The sequence below is a fragment of the Vicia villosa genome, linkage group LG1 (genome assembly GCF_029867415.1).
Source record: "Vicia villosa cultivar HV-30 ecotype Madison, WI linkage group LG1, Vvil1.0, whole genome shotgun sequence".
Classification (NCBI taxonomy): domain Eukaryota; kingdom Viridiplantae; phylum Streptophyta; class Magnoliopsida; order Fabales; family Fabaceae; genus Vicia; species Vicia villosa.
In genome coordinates this window covers 149,829,704-149,853,717 of record NC_081180.1, presented here as the reverse complement: position 1 = coordinate 149,853,717, position 24,014 = coordinate 149,829,704, and the positions used below count along the sequence as shown (strand labels likewise).

Below are 24,014 nucleotides of genomic sequence, written 5' to 3'. Positions count from 1 at the left end.
CAGTATTTAGTTATATTGGCAATGCTTTTGTGGATGTGATTAATGAGCTACCAAGTTTTTAATCATCATGCATTTGCCATATAAAATATTTTGTCTCTTATGTTTGAAAACATGCTTTATTTTGTATGTAATGTTAAAAATATTTGGTTTTTAATATTGTATTTTGACATTATTTAATATTTGGTTTTTAATGTTAAAAATATTGTTATGGTATTCAATGTTATATGTGTTGTTTGTAAGAGACTGTTTATTGGGACCACTTATAATTGGTTTGATGAGATGACAAAATGGGATAGTTAGTAAAGGCAAAATACAGGAGAATATTTAAAAGCAGCTTTGGAAATTACTTGAGTTTACAAATTACTTGATGTATGTTTAAGGAATGTAGGATCATAATTGGTAAAATATTAATGACATAACAACATGAATAACAACATGTAAGTATGTCGTCATTATATGCAATTGTTGTAATGGAACGTTGGTTAAGGTGTTGTGAAGAATTGATTTATAAATTAATCAAGCAATGGAAGAAATTAACCAAAGTTTTTAGACAAACAAAGTTCTCACGTAAAAACCTTACACAAGGAGGAAATTAACCAAAGTTTTTAGACAAACAAAGTTTAACATAACACTTGTTTAACATATAAGTTGGACAACAATAAATACAAGAAATTCATAAAAACGTAACAATTAGTACATCACATAACACTGGTTCAACAAGATATACAATCACATAACACTTCCAAAAACTAAATTACATCATTGTTCAAAAAAATAAATACATCCTTGTTAAAAAAATAAAGCAATACATCTAAAAACGATAATATTTGGATTCAACGGTACAAACAAGTCACGGTCATGCGTCTAGCCGGGGGATATTTGATGCTAAATCCCAACACATCTCCTTTTTTTAGCCGCATGAACTTCTCCATACAATCCTACTTCATACTTGTGTGAAGATCACAAAGACAACTATCACCGATCGCAGAATCAACAAGCTCTATACAACTGTTTCCTATTAAATCACAGGTCTTTATCACTGACTGAGGTAATTGCTGCACATTTCAAAAGCAACCGTCAATTAAATTAAATGAACATCCTTACTACAATAACATATAACTATCAATGTGGCAGGTTGGATCACTGAAACAATAACTATCTTACCAGAACAATTTTCTCCATAATCTTGGGATCATTTACTTCTATCTTCCAAAGGCACCATGTTTTCCTTGCGGCAACATCACCAATTACTTCTTCCACATTGCTGACCAGAAATAACATGCAAACCAAATATGGAGTTCAAATATTTCTTATTTAACTCTAACCATTACAGATTTTTAGATCTACTGCTTTAAAATATCAGCCTTTGAAATTTTACCTTGACTCTAACCATTCAAACTCCTCAAAGTTATCATCCATGTACATTATTCTCACATCTATTAATTCTACCACCTCCTCAAGGGATCTGGAAAAACGGATATTAAAACTACATACCAACAAAGAATAATCGACATGCAAAATGAATATTGACAAAATTTTACCTTGCCATGCCGATTGATTTCATTGATTCCATGGTAGAAAAATGGGCTGCAAATGAGTAGTTGTTACTTGTTGCTTGTTGCAAGTGAAAGTGCTTCCAAAGAGTAATTATATCTTACCAAAACCTTTCACCATACCGAGAACTGTTACCCATTAACCTCAGAATACGTATAATCATTACACCTATTAATTCTGATTTTAATTTTTTTCATTTTCTTTTACTTTTAATACTTCCATTTTCTTTTACTTTTAATTTAGACCAATAGTGGCTTTTAACACAAGTGACTACTCACTTTTCTATTTATTGTGCACCAACATTTGCATTTTTCAAGTGCATTGAATACACAAAATCTGAAATGACTATTGGCATTCTAAACAAGCCAACTGCCTAAACATTTTAACTAAGCACTTTCTCTTCCAAAACCTCCCAACTTCACAACTCCATTTACATTTGAAACACATCACAACTTCATAAACAATCAAAATAAAGCAAACTTCTCCAGCAATGGGAAACAGGCGTACAAAATGCAACAACACTAAAGAGAGTTCAACATATAAGGTGAACAAAAAGACTTCAAACATTTCATCTCACTCCAAACAAATTAGGGATGGATACTCTAAGTCTCGCATGAAGCACATACAAACTGAGATTATCGATATGTCATCCGGGTAATAAATCATTGTTTCTTATTTTCTACTATAGCAGTCTATTATTTTCTTCCCTTTATACTTCACATATTGTGGTTTGAAAATGCATAAGAACATTGGTAAGTGTGTGTGTCTGTGCACTGAGCTATATTATTTTAGCAACAAAATTTGAGTTTCCAATGAAATTCTAAAGTCAAGGAAACTAGTAAGCAATGCTTTTCATTCATTTTATGTAAACTTACTTCAAAATTTGTAAGGAAGTTTCATTCATATTTATGAAAAGGTTCTTCCCTTTATACATCACAAATTGGTTTGAAAACACATTAGAACATATATAAGGGTGTGTGCCTTGAACTATCTTTTTTTACCAACAACATTTTAGTGTATCCAAAAATTTATAAACTCAAGGTCTTAAATGTGTTTGATTGATAATTTTTTGAATTTGAGAATCAACTTTTCAATTTCATATATGTTAGTTATAACACACTTGTTAGAACAAGATTTGTTCTGATTAATATTCTTGTTTTGATGATAACAATATATATGAATTTTGTATAAGACAATGTGGTACTCTAATCCTTTGCATTTTCCATTTCAGGAAATATATAAAGAGTATGCACAATTCAGCGCTAGAAGCACTGACTCAGAAGGTTCAAGATTGCAACATCAGAACATGCTCTCGCAAGACATCAGAAGATGGTCAAGCAGAATCAGAACATGGTCTATGAAGCATCAGAAGAACATGAGATCAGAAGCAGAAGCACTGAAGTTCTTATGGTATCACGCTCAAGCACTTCAAAGTCAGAAGACAAGAAGATGCTCTGCACCAAGCTGTTTGACTCTGATAATTCAAACGTTGTATCTACAAATATCATATCAGAAGCAAGTACAATATGACAGGCTACGCTGACTGACAAAACTAATGTTAGAAGCTACAAAAGGCAAAGTCAGTAAAAGTAAGAAAAGCAAGGCTCGAGGTAGTTGACAAAAGTGTGAAACATTAAATGCAGAGCTGTACCGAACATGCAACGCATTAAATGCAACCCAACGGTCATCTTCTCAAACTCCTATATATAGTGAAGTTCTCATCAGAAGCATAACAACAACTCTTGCAAAATACTGAAGCGCTGCTGAAATCAATACTCACGAACTTCATCTTCAACCTCACTACACTTGTAATATCTTAGTGAGAGATAAGCTTAGAACTTAAGAGAAATATCATAGTTGAGATTATAGCTTTCTAAGAAGCATTTGAATACTCTTGTAAACATTTATTTTACAGTGATTGTAAAAGGTTCCTGTAGTGATCAGTGAGATCAGAATACTCTAGAAGACTAAGAGGTTATCTAAGTGTTGATATCCTAGAGTGATCAAGTTGTGATCAGTATATTCTAGAAGACATAGAGGGTATCTAAGTGGAAAACCATTGTAATCAAGATTGATTAGTGGATTAAATCCTCAGTTGAGGTAAATCACTCTAAGGGGGTGGACTAGAGTAGTTTCGTTAACAACGAACCAGGATAAAATAGTTGTGTTAATTGTTTTTGTCTTAAGAGTTTTTAAAGTCACACTTATTCAACCCCCCCCCCCCCTTTCTAAGTGTTTTTCTATCTTTCAATTGGCATCAGAGCGACTGTTCTAGGTGCAAGCACTTAATCGTGTTAGTAAAAGATTCAGGGAGAAAAACACTAAGTCAAGATGGTTGATCCACCAACATCTACATCTGGTTCTACTGAACAAAACAATGGAAATGGTAACAACAATGGCTACACTAGACCACCAGTGTTTGATGGTGAAAATTTTGAATACTGGAAAGATAAAATTGAAAGTTACTTTCTTGGTTTAGATGGTGACTTATGGGATCTACTTGTGGATGGTTACAAACATCCTCTAAATGCTAGTGGAGCAAAGATATCTAGGAAAGAAATGAGTGATGATCAAAAGAAGCAAGTCAAAAATCATCACAAGTCAAGGACAACCCTGCTGAATGCTATCTCTCATGCTGAATATGAGAAGATATCAAATAGAGAAACTGCCTATGATATCTATGAATCATTGAAGATGACTCATTAAGGAAACGCCCAAGTCAAGGAGACTAAAGCTCTTGCATTTATCCAGAAGTATGAAGCCTTCAAGATGGAGGATGATGAAAACATTGAAACAATGTTTTCAAGATTTACTCTAACTGCTGGATTAAGAGTACTTGACAAGGGATACACAAAGGCTGATCACGTCAAGAAGATCATCAGAAGTTTGCCCAGAAGAGGGTCTAATGGTGACTGCATTCAAAATTGCCAAGAATCTGAATGAAATCTCTCTTGAAGAGTTGATCATTGCTCTGAGGAGTCATGAAATAGAGCTGGATGCTAATGAACCTCAGAAGAAAGGTAAGTCTATTGCGTTAAAATCTAACAATAAAAAATGTACTAACACATTTCAGGCTGAAGAAGAAGATTCTGAAGAGTCAGAATCAGAAGAAGAAGAAGATGAACTGTCCATGATCTCCAGAAGGGTAAACCAACTCTGGAAGAGCAAACAAAGGAAGTTCAAGAACTTCAAAAGCTTCAAAAAGCCTGAAAGAGGAGAATCTTCTGGAATTAGAAGATCTGATAAAAAGAAGGTTATGTGCTTTGAATGCAAGGAGCCAGGACATTACAAGAGTGAGTGTCCAAAGCTTCAGAGGGAAAAGCCCAAGAAGAAGTTTCATAAGAAGAAAGGCCTTATGGCAACTTGGGATGATTCAGATTCATCAGAATCAGAATCAGACTCTGAAGACGAGTAGGCAAACATTGCGCTGATGGCCACTGTTGATGATGGATCAGAATCTACATCAGACTCAGATTCTAAAGAGGTATTTTCTGAACAATCTAGAGAAGAGTTAGTTTCCAGTTTAACAGAACTTCTCGAACTCAAGGCTCAGCTTAGTATCAAATACAAAAAGCTGAAAAAGCTATTTGAATCTGAAACAAAGAAGCTTGAAGTAGAAAATTCTGAACTAAAGGAAAAAGTTTTAAAATTATCCAAAGATGTTGAATCATCTCCTAGTTCAGAAAAGTCCACTTTTAGCTTGACAATATTCTTAAAGAGTATGACTTGAGCTTTAGAAAGTTCTTATCTAGAGGTATTGGAAGAAGTCAACTTGCCTCTATGATATATACTGTTAGTGGAAACAAACGAGTTGGCATAGGCTATGAGGTGAAACCCCATACAAACTTGAATCTGTGGATGATATGAAAATCTCATACAAGCCATTGTATGATCAATTCAAGTATGGCCACTCTCATGATATTAGGCTCACATCACATGCAAAGAGTTTTCACATAGCACACACTAAGAAGCATGTGACACAACCTAGAAAATATCATGTTGCTCAAGCTAAGGAATATCATGTTGTACCTCCTGTTATTTATAATGCTAAACCCAAGTTCAATCAGAACTTGAGGAGAACTAACAAGAAAGGACCCAAGAAATTGTGGGTACCTAAGGAAAAGATTATCCCTGTTGCAGATATCCTTCGCTGCAAAGAAGAAAAAGGAAAACATGTCATGGTACCTGGACTCTGGGTGCTCGCGGCATATGACGGGAAAAAGGTCTTTGTTCCAAGACCTGACGCTTAAATCTGCTGGAAAAGTTAAGTTTGGAGGGAATCAGAAGGGCAAGATAATTAGCTCTGGAACCATAAGTATTGGTAACTCTCCTTCCATAACTAATGTTCTGCTAGTAGATGGATTAGCTTATAACTTATTGTCCATAAGTCAATTAAGTGACAATGGTTATGACATAATCTTTAATCAAAAGTCTTGTAAGGCTATTAGTCAGAAGGATGGCTCAATCCTATTTACAAGCAAGAGAAAGAACAACATTTACAAGATTGATCTTCAAGATCTTAAGAATCAGAAGGTAACTTGTCTTATGTCTGTTAGTGGAGAGCAATGGGTCTGGCACAGAAGATTAGACCATGCTAGTTTGAGAAGGATTTCTCAGATTAACAAACTAAATCTGGTCAGAGGACTCCCTAATCTGAAATATAAATCAGATGCTCTTTACGAAGCATGTCACAAGGGGAAGTTTTCCAAACCTACATTCAAGTCTAAGAATGTTGTCTCTTCCTCTAGGCCGCTAGAACTTTTGCACATTGATCTATTTGGCCTAGTCAAAACAACATCAGTCAGAGGGAAGAAATATAGATTAGTCATCGTAGATGATTATAGTCGATGGACATGGGTAAGTTTCTTGAAACACAAGGATGAGTCTCATACATTGTTCTTTGATTTCTGCACTCAGATCCAATATGAGAAAGAGTGTAAAATCATAAAGGTCAGAAGTGATCATGGTGGCGAATTTGAGAACAGATTCTTTGAGATTTATTTCAAAGAAAATGGTATTGACCATGATTTCTCTTGCCCTAGAACTCCATAGAAAAATAGAGTTGTAGAGCGAAAGAATAGGACTCTACAAGAAATGGCCAGAACCATGATCAATGAAACCAATATGGCTAAGCATTTCTCGACAGAAGCAATAAACATTGCATGTTATATTCAGAATAGAATCTCTATCAGACCTATTCTCAATAAGACTCCTTATGAATTGTGGAAGAACAGAAAACCCAACATTTCATATTTCCATCCATTTGGATGTGTTTGTTATATTCTGAATACTAAAGATCATCTGCATAAGTTTGATTCTAAGGCACATAAGTGTTTCCTTCTTGGATATTCTGAACGCTTAAAAGGCTATAGAGTATACAATACTGAAACATTGATTGTTGAAGAATCAATCACTATCAGATTTGATGATAAGCTTGGTCTTGAAAAGCCAAAGCAGTTTGAGAATTTTGCAGATATAGAAATCTCTATTTCAGAAGCTGAAGAACCCAGAAGCAAAGTATCAGAAGATCAAGTTGCTGCTTCACTAGAGAATCTCAAAATTTTTGAAGAGCCAACTATCAGAAGATCTTCTAGACTCAACTCTGCTCACTCAGAAGATGTTATTCTTGGAAAGAAAGAAGATCCTATCAGAACAAGAGCATTCCTTAAGAACAATGCAAAATGTCAATTTGGTGTTGTATCTCTTTTTGAGCCAACTTCTATTGATCAAGCTCTGGAGGATGCTGACTGGATAATTGCAATGCAAGAAGAACTAAATCAGTTTACAAGGAATGATGTTTGGGATCTGGTTCCTAGACCAAAAGGATTTAACATCATTGGTACGAAGTGGGTCTTCAGAAACAAGCTAAGCGAAAAAGGAGAATTTGTAATAAACAAAGCCCGACTGGTTGCTCAGGGCTATAGCCAGCAATAAGGTATTGACTATACAGAAACCTTTGCACCAGTGGCCAAGTTAGAATCTATTCGCTTATTAATTTCTTTTGCCACTCAACATAACATCACTCTCTATCAGATGGATGTTAAGAGTGCCTTTTTAAATGGTTATATAGATGAGGAAGTTTATGTCCACCAACCTCCTGGTTTTGAAGACTCTAAGTCTCCAGAACATGTTTTTAAACTAAAGAAGTCAATGTACGGATTGAAGCAAGCTCCTAGAGCTTGGTATGAAAGATTAAGTTCTTTCCTTCTGGATAATGGTTTCACTAGAGGAAAAGTGGACACTACTCTCTTTTGTAAAACCTTTAAAAAGGATATTTTAATTTGCCAAATTTATGTTGATGATATTATCTTTAGAACCTCTAATGCTACACTTGGAAAGGAGTTTGCTAAGTCTATGCAGGATGAGTTTGAAATGAGCATGATGGGAGAACTCAAGTATTTCCTTGGGATCCAGATCAATCAAACGTCTGAAGGAACTTATGTTCATCAGACCAAGTATGTGAAAGAACTTCTGAAGAAGTTCAATCTTTCAGATAGCAAAGAAGCAAAAACTCATATGCATCCAACGTGTGTCCTAGGTAAGGATGAGGTAAGTAAGAAGGTAGATCATAAGCTCTACAGAGGTATGATTGGATCTCTTTTATATCTTACTGCTTCTAGACCTGATATTTTATTTAGTGTTTGTCTGTATGCAAGATTCCAATCAGATCCTAGAGAATCTCACTTAACAGTTGTTAAGAGAATTCTGAGGTATCTAAAAGGTACTACTAATGTTTGTTTAGCCTACAGAAGATCTAAAGAATACAACTTAGTAGGATATTATGATGCTGATTACGCTGGAGATATAGTTGAAAGGAAAAGTACTTCTGGAAGTTATCAATTTCTTGGAAGTCACCTGATCTCCTGGTACAGCAAGAAGCAAGCTACAATATCCCTCTCTACAACAGAAGCAGAATATGTTACTGCTGCTGGATGTAGTACACAGATGCTTTGGGTGAAGAGTCAGCTAGAAGATTAACAGATATATGAGAGTAACATTCCTATCTTCTGTGGTAATACTTCTGCTATTTGTTTATCTAAGAATCCTATCTTACATTTCAAAGCTAAACATATTGAGATTAAACATCATTTCATTAGGGACTATGTTCAGAAGGGTGTTCTATCTTTGAACTTCGTGGATACAGACCATCAATGGGTTGATATCTTTACAAAACCCCTTGCTGATGATAGGTTTAAGTTCATTCTGAAGAATATCAGTATGGATTTATGCCCAGAATGAAAGGATGAGAAGTTCTGATATATGGATTGGATTTGAAATAAACAGTTTTATTTTCTTATAAGAAGTTCTGATGTTGATCAGTTAGATATTTTGATTCTGTTATTGCTAACGTTTCATATGTCTAAGTTGATTCAGAATCTCTTTTAAAGCAAAACAGCTGTCACCAACTATTCCAGATGTTGAACACATGTTCATTCTATTTGGACAAGCACACGTGCAGTTGAGGAGATGCCGCCCTATGTAACTGTGCAAATCATTTCAAATATCATGTTTTACCCTAACGTCACTCAACATTAAATGCATTTGTTTTCTGCATCTTGTAACTGTTCACTCTCAAAAACATATTGCATTTCATTTCAAATCTGTGCCTATTAAAATACATCCCCATAAGATTTCATCTTTTTACATTCTCTCTCTTTGTTCATTATCTTTTCGCTCATCTCTCTCTTGTTCTGCATAAACCCTAGTTACTAAACCTTAATCTCAGTATCCATGGCTTCATCCTCGAATGTTCAACGCAAGGTATCATCGTCTCATCAAATTCAACCACCTCCACCACATATTCTTCATCCTCCTTAACCTCTTCTACCACCCTTGCTTTGTTCTCAAGAGAATCAAAACCCTACAGTCTTCCTTACCCTGACTATCGTTTCACTTTCAATCCTCCTGAACCCTCTGTTAACTCTTGTTATGACTTATTGATGGATAAGGTCAAAACAGGGTTGGAAACTTTGAAAGCTGCTCATGAATCCAAGATGGATCATGTTGTTCTTCGCAAGTTGTGGAGAATATTTAAGAAGGATATTTAGACTGATTTTCTAAACATCCAGAAGAGATGCTTGACTGATGCATTAGGATCTTCTGGTTATTTTCTAAACTTAGATGATGGTAAGTACTATCAGCCCATCACGAACTGGATATCTCTTGAAGAGAAGAAATTTATTGATGAGCTCAAAGAAGTACATCCACTTGCTATGGTTGTATGGAAGCCTCATTACAGTGTTCTGACGGGAGACTTTCAGTTCTTATTTAACTGGCTAAGGGAGAATCCCTCTGAGAAAGCGCCAAATATGGTATATCCAAAAGTTGAATACCCATCAGAACCCCTTGCTCCTACACCTCCAAAGAATTTGGCTGAAATTCTTCTGGCTTTAGAGAATTCAGAAGCTGAACTCCCTTCTCCTGATTATGCTAAAGCTGCTTCTGAATCAGAAGCTGATGCTGGGACCTAAGATGCTGCAACTCAAGATGCTGAGAATCATCCTGCTATGCAACCTCCTCTTAAGGAAAATCAAGCTGATGTTCTCATGGTCGATGCTCCTGTTGAGAATCCTCTTCTGGACAATAGCTTTGATGCTTCTTCTACTGGACATTCTGTTCTGGTGAACACCATGAAGGCCATTCAAAAGAACCAAGCTGAAAGCTTCTAATCTAGGCTAGTCGTAGTGTGTCTTGGTCTTAGATGTTCTCTTGTTTCTTGCATCTTTTTCTTGCATCCGCTTCTATCCCTTTTGTACTTCTGATATATTTTCTTAATCAATGAAATATTATCTTCTTCACGTTATGTGTCTTTCATCATCTGAATCTTTTAAATGCTTTTTGATGTTATGACAAAAAGGGGGAGAAACATGATAATTGATTTGGTTTATTATATCAGTTGCTGGGATTAAGTCTCAACATTCCTAACATTATTTGCAAGTTATATGTCTTTGAGATTTTTTGCAGGATTGAAGATATTCTGAAAAAGCTCAACATGAGAAGCAAATACATGGGAAATGCAATTCTATAAAGAAGCATGTTCTAGGATATTTGAAGCAAGCTTAGTACTGTGAAGCTTCAAGATCAGAAGCAAGAAGAATGTTCTGATATTCTCTTTGAAGAATATACTCTGATACATTTTCTTCTCTCATTTGCTCTAATACATGTTCTTTCTTATAAGAATGTTCTGATCCATTCATGATCTGATTATTTTCGTCTAGTATGCTCTGAAACATTCCAGGATGTAAAGATGCTCTGATGATGCTCTGATACATTCAAGAATGTTCTGATTCAATCAAGCATGCTATGATTCAAGAAGAAATTCAAAGCTCTGAAGCTGTCCTATGGAAACAAGAAGCAGAAGCTCTGAATGTACTGAAGTTCTAGGCAAAGTGAACGTCTCTACCAAAATGAAAAATACTCAGGGAAGTCTTTTATTTATAAATTCTTCTAGTATTTATTTCAGGGGGAGATTTTTAATCTCAGGGGGAGACATTTTCACACACTCTGATTATAAGCTTATGCTATATCTGTGTAATTGTCTTTTGACATCTGATATTCTGATTGCAAATTCATATCAATTATATATGTTTTTGTCATCATCAAAAATGGGGAGATTGTTAGAAAAAGATTTGTTCTGATTAATATTCTTGTTTTGATGATAACAATATATATGAATTTTGTATAAGACAATGTGGTACTCTAATCCTTTGCATTTTCCATTTCAGGAAATATATAAAGAGTATGCACAATTCAGCGCTAGAAGCACTGACTCAGAAGGTTCAAGATTGCAACATCAGAACATGCTCTCGCAAGACATCGGAAGATGGTCAAGCAGAATCAGAACATGGTCTATGAAGCAATAGAAGAACATGAGATAAGAAGCAGAAGCACTGAAGTTCTTATGGTATCACGCTCAAGCACTTCAAAGTCAGAAGACAAGAAGATACTCTGCACCAAGCTGTTTGACTCTGATAATTCAAACATTGTATCTACAAATATCAGATCAGAAGCAAGTACAAGATTACAGGCTACGCTGACTGACAAAACTAACGTTAGAAGCTACAAAATGCAAAGTTAGTAAAAGTAGGAAAAGCAAGGCTCGAGGTAGTTGACAAAAGTGTGAAACATTAAATGCAGAGCTGTACGGAACACGTAACGCATTAAATGCAACCCAACGGTCATCTTCTCAAACGCCTATATATAGTGAAGTTCTCATCAGAAGCATAACAACAACTCTTGCAAAATACTGAAGCATTGCTGAAATCAATACTCACGAACTTCATCTTCAACCTCACTACACTTGTAACATCTTAGTGAGAGATAAGCTTAGAACTTAAGAGAAATATCACAGTTGTGATTATAGCTTTCTAAGAAGCATTTGAATACTCTTGTAAACATTTATTTTACATTGATTGTAAAATGTTCCTGGAGTGATCAGTGAGATCAGAATACTCTAGAAGACTTAGAGGTTATCTAAGTGTTGATTTCCTAGAGTGATCAAGTTGTGATCAGTATACTCTAAAAGACATAGAGGGTATCTAAGTGGAAAACCATTGTAAGCGATATTGATTAGTGGATTAAATCCTCAGTTGAGGTAAATCACTCTAAGGAGGTGGACTGGAGTAGTTTCGTTAACAACGAACCAGGATAAAAATAATTGTGTTAATTGTTTTTGTCTTAAGAGTTTTTAAAGTCACACTTATTCAAACCCTCTTTCTAAGTGTTTTTCTATCCTTCACCACTGTGTATCATTAGTTTGTATTCTACTTCTATACTATTAGTAAACTGATTAATAATATTTTTTGTGTAGCCATCATACTACTACATTGGGCAGTCACAACTATGAAGCACATGATTATGAATCCTCAGCGTCTACACCTATCTTGGATCGCAAGCGTACCACTAAGAATTTTGCAGCAACTAAAAGGAAAGCCACAATGTATAAAAGTAGGGCGATTATGGGCACATCCTCAGCTCCCCCGAAAAACCACAAAAATGATGAGGGTACGAGAAATATAAATGATGGGAAATTACAAAAGATTCAGAAGACGCTTTTCAGTCAAGATGAGGAACCCAACGATAATGAAACCTGCGATCATGACTTTTACATCAACTGCCATGTAGGTGATTTTGTTGGATATGAAAGTGTTCATGCTCCTACCACAATTCCTGACGTAAGTATTCATTATTTATTTCCAATAAATCCTAATACTACACGATACTATATAATTTATCGTGACAACATTTTTTGTTTCATGTATATTTAATGACAGTGGATGCCAATCACATTTAGACCACCTCAATGCACCCATCTAAATGACATTTGTTCTTACATAGCCGTATACATCTTTATGCGCGATGAAGAAAAACTTAACGAGTATTTATTTTTAATACACGTGCTTAAACCTAATAGAAAGTTTATTTTTCACAGTCATTTTGATGATTATTTCTATTTTCTCTGTAGTGAGGAGGTTTTGGTCAAAACAACTACAGATGTATACGGAAATAGGAAAGCTCTGAATACGTTGATGCAAGGATGCCCTATGGATCAGGAGATTATTGTTAATATGATTATGAGTATAATTTATCCCATTAATGTATAATCTATGTTAATATAATCTTCATTTGACTATACAGGTTATCAATCTCGTTGTTGCAAGACAAAACTGGTTCATAAATAATGTGGTAAGAAACAAGTCCTCTTGGTATCTGCCTACTTAGTTTGCGGTGAGTACTACTACTAATAGTAATTTGAAATGTAAATTCCTTCAGTATAAATTATTGACTTAAGATACACTTATTCTAATTGTAGCAATATGCCCTGAGCGGACATCATACTTCTGAGTATGTGAGGAACATATACCAACCTCACATATTGAAACGAAAACAATGGATTGGCAAGGTGATTTCTGTTTCACTTTGTTGCAAAAACATTAGGCACATAAAAAAATTCTTACTACAACTTAATATTATGTTTTTGCATATTTTTATTCCCATAAACGACGATTGAGTGCACTGGTTTCTAATTGTAGTTGACTTTGAGGGGAACAAATTGGTTTGGTTAGACTCATGGGATTGTCTTGAAAGACATTATATCAAACACAGAGTAATTAGAAAATTGGTATGCACGTGTGTGTGCGAATTGGTTTTTATACTGTCCAATCAATCTAGCTTTTTTTAACTTTGGTTTGTACTATGTGGCAGGCCATATTTCTTGAGGACATTCTGATGCATGAATCCTTCTATGATATGAAATCACCTTGTCCAACAAATTTAATAACATTCAGCATATGTCAACCGACATGCCTTCAACAAATACCCGTATCGTAAGTACTCTCAGAAATTACTGTTTTTTATTCGATTGATAGTATTACATATTATGTGTCACTAATGCACTTACTGACTGAACGTAGAAATGATTGTGGAGTTTGGGTCTGTAAATGGATGATTGAGTGTTTCTTACACTGGTGGTATTTAGATGATATGACTGTAATTTGAATTCATGTGAAAATGGTTAATTTAATAATTTCTCTTGTAACTATTTCTAATTATCCTAAATATTCATAATTATATTTAGGTTTCGACATCGACGAGAATGAAACTAGCGCTATATTTGGTACATTCACCCAATAATGTGTTGCTCGATGAAGTGGTGTCAAAGTCAAAGGCTTATTGGAATAATCAAGAAAAGCTTCATAAGGCATTTTAAACACCGTTGGGATAATCCTTGTGAAAGGATTGGCATTATATAATGTTTAACAGTTGAAGTTTTAAAACTTTGTTTCATTGACATGATTAGTACGCTTATTTATAGTTTGAGTTTGGGATTTTTAAGACATCAAATCTAGTTGCATTGTTCCAGCTTGTCACAGTTATAGTTTTAAGACATTGTTGCTTATGTGATTTGAACTAATAGTTTATATAGCTTAATGGATTGGCAGTGACAGCTGTTAGTCACTGCTACCACATATATACAAAAAGAATGCCAAACATATATGGTAAGAGAATTCAGTTGAATCAATAACAAACTATTTCACTCCAGTATATGACAAATACACACCAAATCACAAAAATAATGATTTTCACATCTGGATTTCACATACCTGTGTTATCTGGCCATGCACAACTGAATTGAACTAACGTCTGACTTGAGCGGTTTCAGGTTGGCTTCACCTCTATTCAACACTATTGGGACTCATATATGCTGTTTTGAAATGCAACAAAACCACATTGTATCATCAAATCAAAATCATAAGCTCACCGTGATCATCAAATATTCAATTCATACTTTTTACAAAATAATACCAAATAAAATTTTAGACGGAATTTAAACACAATTTTAGACTAAGTTTAAATACAATTAAACTCCACAATCACTTACCACAATTTTAGACTACTTTTAAATGCATCAATTTTCCTGCTCAATATCAGTACATTATTCCTCAAATACTTGCATTATTCCCTAAACACATAATAACATAGATCATTAGTAAACTATAATGACAACCAACTACAATAACCACCAATGGACCATTACACATACCTTTTGCTAATCAGACATGAAGCGCCACCTACTCTCTCCACCAATGTCATCAGGAAGAAACTAGACAAACCAGCTCCAAGAGTCCTTGGTGAAGCTTATTTACAACCCCAATCTTCAACTTGTCAAAGGTAACTAACAAAATTGAAAATCGAAATCATTACATTTGAAACCCATATACAGAAAACAAAATCAGACATAAAACCTAATTCCCAAATTGAAATACCCATATATAGAAAAAAAATTCAAGAATGAACCCTAATTCCCAAATTGAAAACAAATTTAACACCTCCAATTTCGAAATCAGTAAATTTAATAAATAAATTCAAATAAATATAACAAACAATTTCGTATTCACCTTAGCAACTGTGTCTTCAATACGAATGTCGGAATCTGAGGTTGCAAATCTCTTGATAATTGTGTTGTTATATCCGATGAGCAATTGAATCGGAAAACGCCATTAGAAAGGTTTGGACGAAGAACGCCATAGAATCGGAATCTAAGGTTGCTAATACAAAGGTTTTGGCTATGAATGACAATGATTTGGAGTGTGACGTTGCTGTTACAGAGATTCATGTTGGGAGAACCTGTGAGGTTGGTGTTTGAAGTGGTCAGAAAATAATGGTTTGAAGGTGGAAAAATGAAGAACGAAGATGAAAAATGAAGATGAAGAACTCTGTCATTTCATTTAAATTATATAATTTAAATTTATATAAATGTTATTTTAAATATTTTTTAAATTATTATTAATTTAATGAAAGACTGAAATTCAATAAATAAAAGTTTTAAATAAAAAGTTCTCACTATAAATGTGCTGCACTATAACGTTGATGTGGCATTGGGTTTTGTCTTTTATAAGGCTGATGTGTCATTGATTAAGTTAGGGCTTGTTTCTTATTGGCCAGTATAGTGACTTCACCAAAGAAGTCATTTTAATGACTTCACCTAAGAAGCTCCCTTAATTTATATATAATTCAACAAGAATACTTTTTGAGACATGGATCAATGCAAAGGTGATGTTATTGGTTTCTCTTTATTGATTGGTACAAAGCACATACAACAATTGTTGATGAATAAAGGCAGTACCGTCCAACATATTTTGAGGCTTAAAACAAGACGTTGGTTATGTAAAAGAAACCTTATGCATGACATTGAAATATTTTTGCGACTAGTAAAATTCGTTGGAACGCTTGGATAATATTTTTCAAATTCCATATGGTTTTTCTGTGAAATTTTGTTTCCACATTCCAACATAACTAAGAGTACTTTAATCCAAATCCTAAAGCAAACAGTCATATTTTCTAAACAAAACACCTAAAAATAGAAAGAACAACGGAACAGCACCAAGTAGTGACCATCCTTCACAAACCAAAAGCTAGCTAGGTAAAGTAACTGCTTCTTGTTTTCCTGTATCATAGAAAGAATATATTGATTACTTTTCAAAGGGATTACATAACAGTGCCCTCTAAGTCCTGCGACACTGTTATGTAATTCAAAGGGAATTCTCTATTTTACTTTTCAAAGGGACTTCTAAGTCCCTATAAGTCCTGCTGCAAGTTCAATGACTCCAAACTCACTAACAAAATACAAATTTGATAAGTTCAGTGAGTATCGTAAACTAGAACAATAATGAGTATAGAAAAAGTGTCACATATATAATCTGAGCATGTTTGAAATAAGTATTATGGAAATAGTTTATAATTGTTTATAAGCTGTTTCCAACTTATTTTTTCATAAGTTATCCAATGTAGCTTCTGAGAACAGTAACTTAGACTAAAAATTTAACTTCATGATTTGCTAGCTAGAAATTGTAATGTCTAAACTGCCATGTAATTAGATGATAGTATGGAGAAATGGTATTTCACAAGTTTTAATAGATATACGTTAAAAAAAGAGTATCGACCTTTCAAACCAATTGTTTTGGTTATGCGGCGTATTCACCAAAATCACGTAAAACCAATGGCAGATCAACAGAAACTTATGTGGCATGTTATATTCATGCATTTCTTATAATTTCTAACAATTAAACCAATCCTTGGAAAGAAAGACTTCAGGAACCTCTTGAAAAACTAATAGAGAACTATCATAGGATTCAGGATGCTGACAAACCAAAAAACCAATTATTTTTCATTGAACATTTTCATTAAGATTAACCAAGATCCAAAACATTTTCATTGATTCAAAATATTAACATTCTACTTACACATTGATCCACAACTCTTTGAACATTCTCATTATCAATCACCCCATTCTTATTGACACGGGCAACCTTCCACAGTTGACTATGATTTATCTCACCAACTTCCGACTTTACTACCTATATATATATATATATATATATATATATATATATATATATATATATATATATATATATATATATATATATATATATATATATATATATATATATATATATATTTTTGAAAAATTAACATAGCAATTAAAAAAATTTATAATCTTGTACAACACATTTATACACATACTTACCATATCAGCTTCAAGACGAGTACACCCTAAACGTGACTTTCTATAGGGATGTTGAGGATTTAACGCTCTTTCTCGATTCTCATTACTTATAAAAAATTTAGACCATAACACTATCACTAATACTAGAATTGCAAATGGTATTACGATGAGGTAAAACTATAATCATGCAAAGCTTTAAGGATCTATAACCAAGTGATAAAAGTATTACCTGAAACTTTGCAGTCATACGTTGGACTACAAATTTATCTCAATCCTCTTGTTTTATACAGTAAGAATATTTTTCCGGACGATGTTTAACAAAACCACCCTTACTATCTCTTAGATATTACCTCGTCATTTTTTTTCCAAATGCCCTGTGCAACTTTCCAACTTCTCTATATACAAAGGCACAATGTTCCTCGCCAATTACAAAAACTTTCTGCAAACAATTCAATTTATTAAAACATAGTTCAGTTTATTTAAACAAACAAATAGATTTATGGAATTAAAATTTTACAAATAGCTTGAGTCAATGTGTTACTTCAATTTCATCCCAAATGTTTTGTTTATAAACAGCCATAGCCTATTTATTTTTTTTCGCACTCCAATTGTCAAAGCTTATTGGAACTAACTGACAAACTGTGACACAAACGTAACTAGCAAAAATCTTGCTATTATGCTTGATTGGTTGACCTCTTACATTCCATTGAACCTATAACAAAATTAAAGTGTTAATAAAGAATCAACAGTCTCGCTAATAGCGTTTAACATTCAAATAGTTTCAAGCAACGAACTCATGGAAGATAATCATGTCAGTAACCATCACTCATACATAGTTCAGTACAAGAGAAATTGAAAAAAAAATACTGATCTTAGTTATCATATAAGAAACTCAAATTAACCAAGGCATGCGCTGCTTCCTCTTTGAAGAAAAAAATTCCAAAAGAGGCTTATACTACTGCTAGTGTTGTTAATGTGGCAGATACTCATGTCCTTTTTAGACAACATTTTCAAATTAAGCTCATCAATTTGTGTACTTAGAATTATACTATGAATATTTACTCTAGAACTAGGACAAGATCTTAATGTAACTTTTATTCTTATTTTTTATCCAATGGCAACCAATTGTCGTTTTGTACGCAGCTGGAAGCAAGTTACAAAATTAAAGTTCCGCCACGCATGCCAATGTTCAAATGCAAAACAACAGTAATATTAAATAAAATAATAATATAATTTGGAAACTGTGCTGCAACGGCTCTTCTGCCTTTTTTTTTCTTTCTATTTTAATAATTTATTTGGTTATAAATAGAAGCAAATGTTAGTCAAATTTTATCTTACAAATTTATTCCTTATTCATAGTATTTTAAATTTTTCTCTAACAATTTCATCTTATTAGCCTTCAATTGATCATATATTTTACCAAATTTTTCATCATCTTAGTTCAAATTATTATTGTTAAGGTCAAATGGACTCTAATCAATATAATTTTCAACAATCTATGTTCCATCTCATGCAAAATCAGCAAAATTCTAATCCTCGAAATTCTCAATTTCCCTCACCGTCAACAAACTCTACCGTATTTTTTCCGCCACCAAACAACCCAAATATTTATTTTAGACCACAAATAAATACTCATGGGATGAATTTTTCTCATCATGAACCTGAAACACCAAATGTGTTTATGCCTGAACGCCAAGTTCCACAATTTTCAACTCAAGTTGGTATTGAAAATTTACAATTGAAAAAGAACAAAGGCGTTCAAAAAAAAACCTCGAGAGGTATTCACAAGGGAAGAGGATACACTTCTTATGCAATCATGGCTCAATATTTCAAAGGATCCAATTGTGGGAGTTGATCAAAAAGTCGATAGCTTTTGGTTAAGAATCACCGATAATTATAACCTATATCGTGGACAGTCACGAGAAAAGCTACAAGGCCAATTAAAATCTCGATGGTATCGAATAAAAGGCCTTGTTCAAAAATTTGTTGGGTGTTACAAACAAGCTATTCTTGAAAAATAAAGTGGGGCATCAGAGAAAGATATCTTAGTCAATGCACATGCTTTTTTTGAACAAGATGAAGGTGCACCATTCAATCTTGAGTATGCATGGAGGCTTTTAAAAGATGAACCTAAATGGATGGGAGCATCCACCGAAAATTCTTCAAAGAGAACAAAGAATTATGTTAGCAGTGCATACACGGCATCGCCAAACTCAGTGACACCTTCAAGTTATGAGTTTAACTCATCATCTTCATTGGAGCGTCCAATGGGACAAAAGGCGGCAACGAAAAGGTAAGGCAAAGGAAAATGCAAATGCAACTGAACCTCCTTCTAGTGTTATTTCTGATACAATGAATAAAAGAATGGAAGTAATGGAAAACCTAGCACGACTTAAGGAGGAAGAAAACAAATTAGTCAAGAAAAAGATGGAGTTTGAAGCACGACTTAAGGAGGAAGAAAACAAATTAGTCAAGGAAAACATGGAGTTTGAAGCAATGAAATTTATAATGTCAGACACTTCTAAGATGAATAATAGTCAACGTGAATTTCATGAAAAATGTTGTAATAACCTAAAAGAAAAATATGGATGGTAATAGTATGCAATGTTCTAGTATTTATTATATTGAAATATTATGTAGTATATATCAACACCTATTGCAATAAGATGAAATGTTCTAGTATTTATTATATTTAAAAATTATGTAGTACTTGTTATGTATCAACAACTATTGTAATAAGATGCAATGTTCTAGTATTTATTATATTTAAATATTATTCAAACTAGCCATTATTCAAACTAGTCGTTATTCAAACTAGCCGTTATTCAAACTGGCCTTATATATACTTTCATTCTTTTCTCACTTTTCTACCACCATCTCTCATTCTTCTATCATTTTTTATATCACCCTTCTCTCATTCTTCTATCATTTTTCTATCACTTTTCTCTCACTTCAATGGATTCAAACAATTCAAACAACCTCAACAAACTTTTTGGCAGGTGATTGAAGAAGAACTTATGGACAATATAGATGAAGAGCTATTGTTGTCAATGTTCGAGAAGGAACGTCAATCTGGAAGTTCATCAAAGCGATAAAGAATATTAGTGATAGATCGGAATCGTAAAGAAGGGAATATACGATTATTCAACGACTACTTCTCAGAAAATCTAGTATACACGGATGCCCAATTCCGTAGAAGGTTCAGAATGCATAGGCATTTGTTTTTTCGAATTGTAGAAACCCTTGGAAATCATGATGAATATTTTCAAATAAGGGTCGATGCAACTGGTAAAATGGGTCTTTTACCATTGCAGAAGTGTACTTCTGCTATTCGTATGTTGGCATACGGATCTTCCGCTGATATTATAGACGAATATGTTCGAATTGGTGAAAGCGCTGCAATTGAGTGCTTAGAGAAATTCGAAAGGGGCGTGAATGAGGTATTTGGGGCCGAGTATTTGTACCTTTTAAATTCCACCACCAAAATAGTACCAACTTCAATTTGCTTAGTAGGTGGGGACTTAGTGGTGTATAGCACTCAGTACCATTAATATCACACCACATCTTATAACATGTGAACAACATAGGCTAAACGTATAGATTTTATCTATACATTAGACGAGGTAAAATTAATGGTTGATTAATATCAGTTGGTTTATTCGTCTCCGTTCTACAGTTATAATTCAGTTTAGGATACTAAAATTTGTATTATAATTAAACATCTTATCATAGTACAATATTGTGTTATATTGTTAATCTATAATGGCTGGAATTTGTGAATGCATAATTACTATGTTTATTCACTCTCATTGTATTATCATTAAATTAAATATGTTATCACAAAACAACTTTGTTTTGAATTGTTAATTATAATGGCTGAAATTTGTGGATGAAGAGCTACTGTGTTTAGTCACTCTCAGACAATTGTGATAATGTAATATGATACTAGTAAGTAAGACCTAACTCTACATTCGTTTTCTTTCTATATCCCCATTTTGAAGTAAGATTTAGTCTAGGATTAGTAAATTCACCTCCGTAATTTGTTTGTAAGGAACGCTTTAATGGAACAATAAAACTGAGTTTTAGCCAAGAGAAAAAAGGCCTGACAAGTAACTAACACATCACATCTGTGTTTTAGAAAATAAATACAAATGTGTCTATAGTGCACAACAACAAAAGACTGTAAAATGTGATAAAAATATCACAAGTTTTAAATCATGTGTAGCAATTTGTTTGATAAGTAATTTTGTTCCTGTTATGATATTCTATACTTTTGTATGCGCCTCTAATCTAACACAATTATTCTATACTTTTATATTCGCCATAAGTGGTAGATTAATAGTGAAGAGTTTAAGTAGTTTGCATGAATAAGGTTAAAGATGGCGTGAAATATTCCGACCAAAGTATTTCAACTCTATTTAAATTTTATATGTAGTTTTAATCATGTAAAGGAAGTGTAGGCCTAATTCTTTTATATCTATCTAGTTATATATCTATTAAGTTATTCATAATAGAGATAGAAATATAGTTTCAAAACATTGAAGTACATTTGCATCTGTTACTAATCATGATTTGCGCCTCTTCTAACATAAATTGTGAAAAGGCGGCAACAAATTAGTTGGTCATGATTCATAAGGTGGGTTGCATTGCATTATCCTGTCTGGTTAACTACATAAACAACATTGGTGGTTGATTATGTCATGGTGTCCAGGTTCATCACAAGGTCATCATAATGCTAAAATAAAATTTGCTTCATCTGTAATTATACATATGGAGCCTCTTTTAGAAAAATCAAACTATTTTGTACGACGATTTTTATACAAGATAAACTACAAAGTGATCTAAACATCAGTGGCAACACTATTACTACATAAACTGATAAATATGGGTTCAGTGTGAGTAATGTGGAATGGAAGAGTGTGAAATTATGATAAGATTAGTTAGTGTAATCAAGCTTGTTACTACAATAAGCTTATAGTTAGTTTGTGATAAGTTTTACATTCCATTCCAACTACTTTTCAATTTCCTGCCTAATTTCATTTTGAATTATTTGTGTAGACCCTTAAGTGATTTTTCGATAACTCTCTCCACAACTTGGTTACGAATCGCCGTTGCACGCCGGTAATCTCAAAGTTTTTATTCGAGTGAGTAAAACAGAATTGATCATGAAACTACTGCCTGGATAAGTTTTACATTCAAACTTACTAACAGTGTGGATTTTCCATCATTAACTAACATAAAATAGAGCTGCTAACTTACATAAACACTTCTAATACTAACATTTCACTAACTTACATAAACACTTCTAATACTAACTTACATAAACACTCATAATACTAACATTTCACTAAAATGCTAACCACTAGCAGTATGGAATTTCTATCATTAACTAACATAAAATAGAGCTGCTAACTGTCCAAATACAATAGAACAGAATAAACCTAACAAAATTGATCTCTAACTTTCTATAGACACGTCCCGACAAATGGATGATTCTATGTTTACGTTGAGCAAATCACATTTTGAGATACTACCTTAAACATAAATCTCAGATTTTATCAAAACCACCTCAATCACACTCGAATAAATCTCAGTCCAAAATCCATATGTTTCCAAACTACCGATTCAAATAGAACAAAGAACAAATACGTAAGTGAAAAAGCTCAAAATAAAAAAGAATATGTATACCTACCTTCAAAGATTTCGGCAAAGACTTCAACTATCTCAGGTAGTTTCCTCTTTCTGGTGGTGAATCGATGAATCGTCGTAAATAGTACGTGAGTTCTCAGGTAGTTTCCTCTTTTCGGTGGTGAATAGATGGCTGACGAGGGAGAATCGATGAATGACGGTGGTGAATCGATGTTGTTTCCACCGAGCTTCTTCTTGTCCGGCTTAGGGTTTTTAGTGCTTGAGGCACTTTTAGTGAGGAGAGAAAGAGAGAATAATAAAGGATTATATTATTCACTTGAATTGTACAAATAATGATACAGACTATGACTATTTATATACAACTCAGATTGGGCTTACACAACTTGGATTATATTTTATATTATTAGATTTGATTTGATATTATATTAATAATATCAATCCCAATAATATCTCAACAAATCCTAATAATATCTCAACATACCCCCTATAATCCAAGTTGTTGTACAACTCTAAAAATAGTCAATCTGAACTATTCCTAATTTCTTTCTCAAATTTAAAAATCTGTCGATCTTCAATCCTTTGGTGAAAATGTCGGCCAACTGTGCTTCACTCGAGCAATGCCTAACTTCAAGTTCACCTCGATTTACCTTTTCCCTCAGGAAGTGAAATCTAGCTTCGATATGCTTACTCCTTCCAGGAAAAACTGGATTCTTCGCCAGATCTATGACTGACTTATTGTAGATTTGCAAAACAAGAGGTTTCTTTACTTCGACCTCCATTTCTTCAAGTATCAATCTGATCC

General features: G+C 33.6%; 1 protein-coding gene across 2 annotated transcripts; it reads right to left on the bottom strand.

Annotated features, from left to right (window-relative positions):
• Positions 1–275: 275 nt before the first annotated feature.
• LOC131644459 (uncharacterized) lies at positions 276–15,767 on the bottom strand. 2 transcript variants are annotated; one of them, XM_058914969.1, is made up of 8 exons: positions 15,453–15,767; positions 15,098–15,229; positions 14,936–15,016; positions 14,658–14,758; positions 1,542–1,664; positions 1,379–1,465; positions 1,165–1,264; positions 276–1,055 (listed from the first exon to the last, which is right to left on the bottom strand). In XM_058914969.1, exons 5-8 carry the CDS (start codon positions 1,571–1,573, stop codon positions 939–941), a joined length of 336 nt encoding a protein of 111 aa, XP_058770952.1. In that variant the 5' UTR covers positions 1,574–1,664; positions 14,658–14,758; positions 14,936–15,016; positions 15,098–15,229; positions 15,453–15,767; the 3' UTR covers positions 276–938. The 2 variants fall into 2 exon arrangements, with proteins under 2 accessions (XP_058770952.1, XP_058770953.1); XM_058914970.1 differs by having other exon boundaries at positions 1,542–1,587.
• Positions 15,768–24,014: the final 8,247 nt, after the last annotated feature.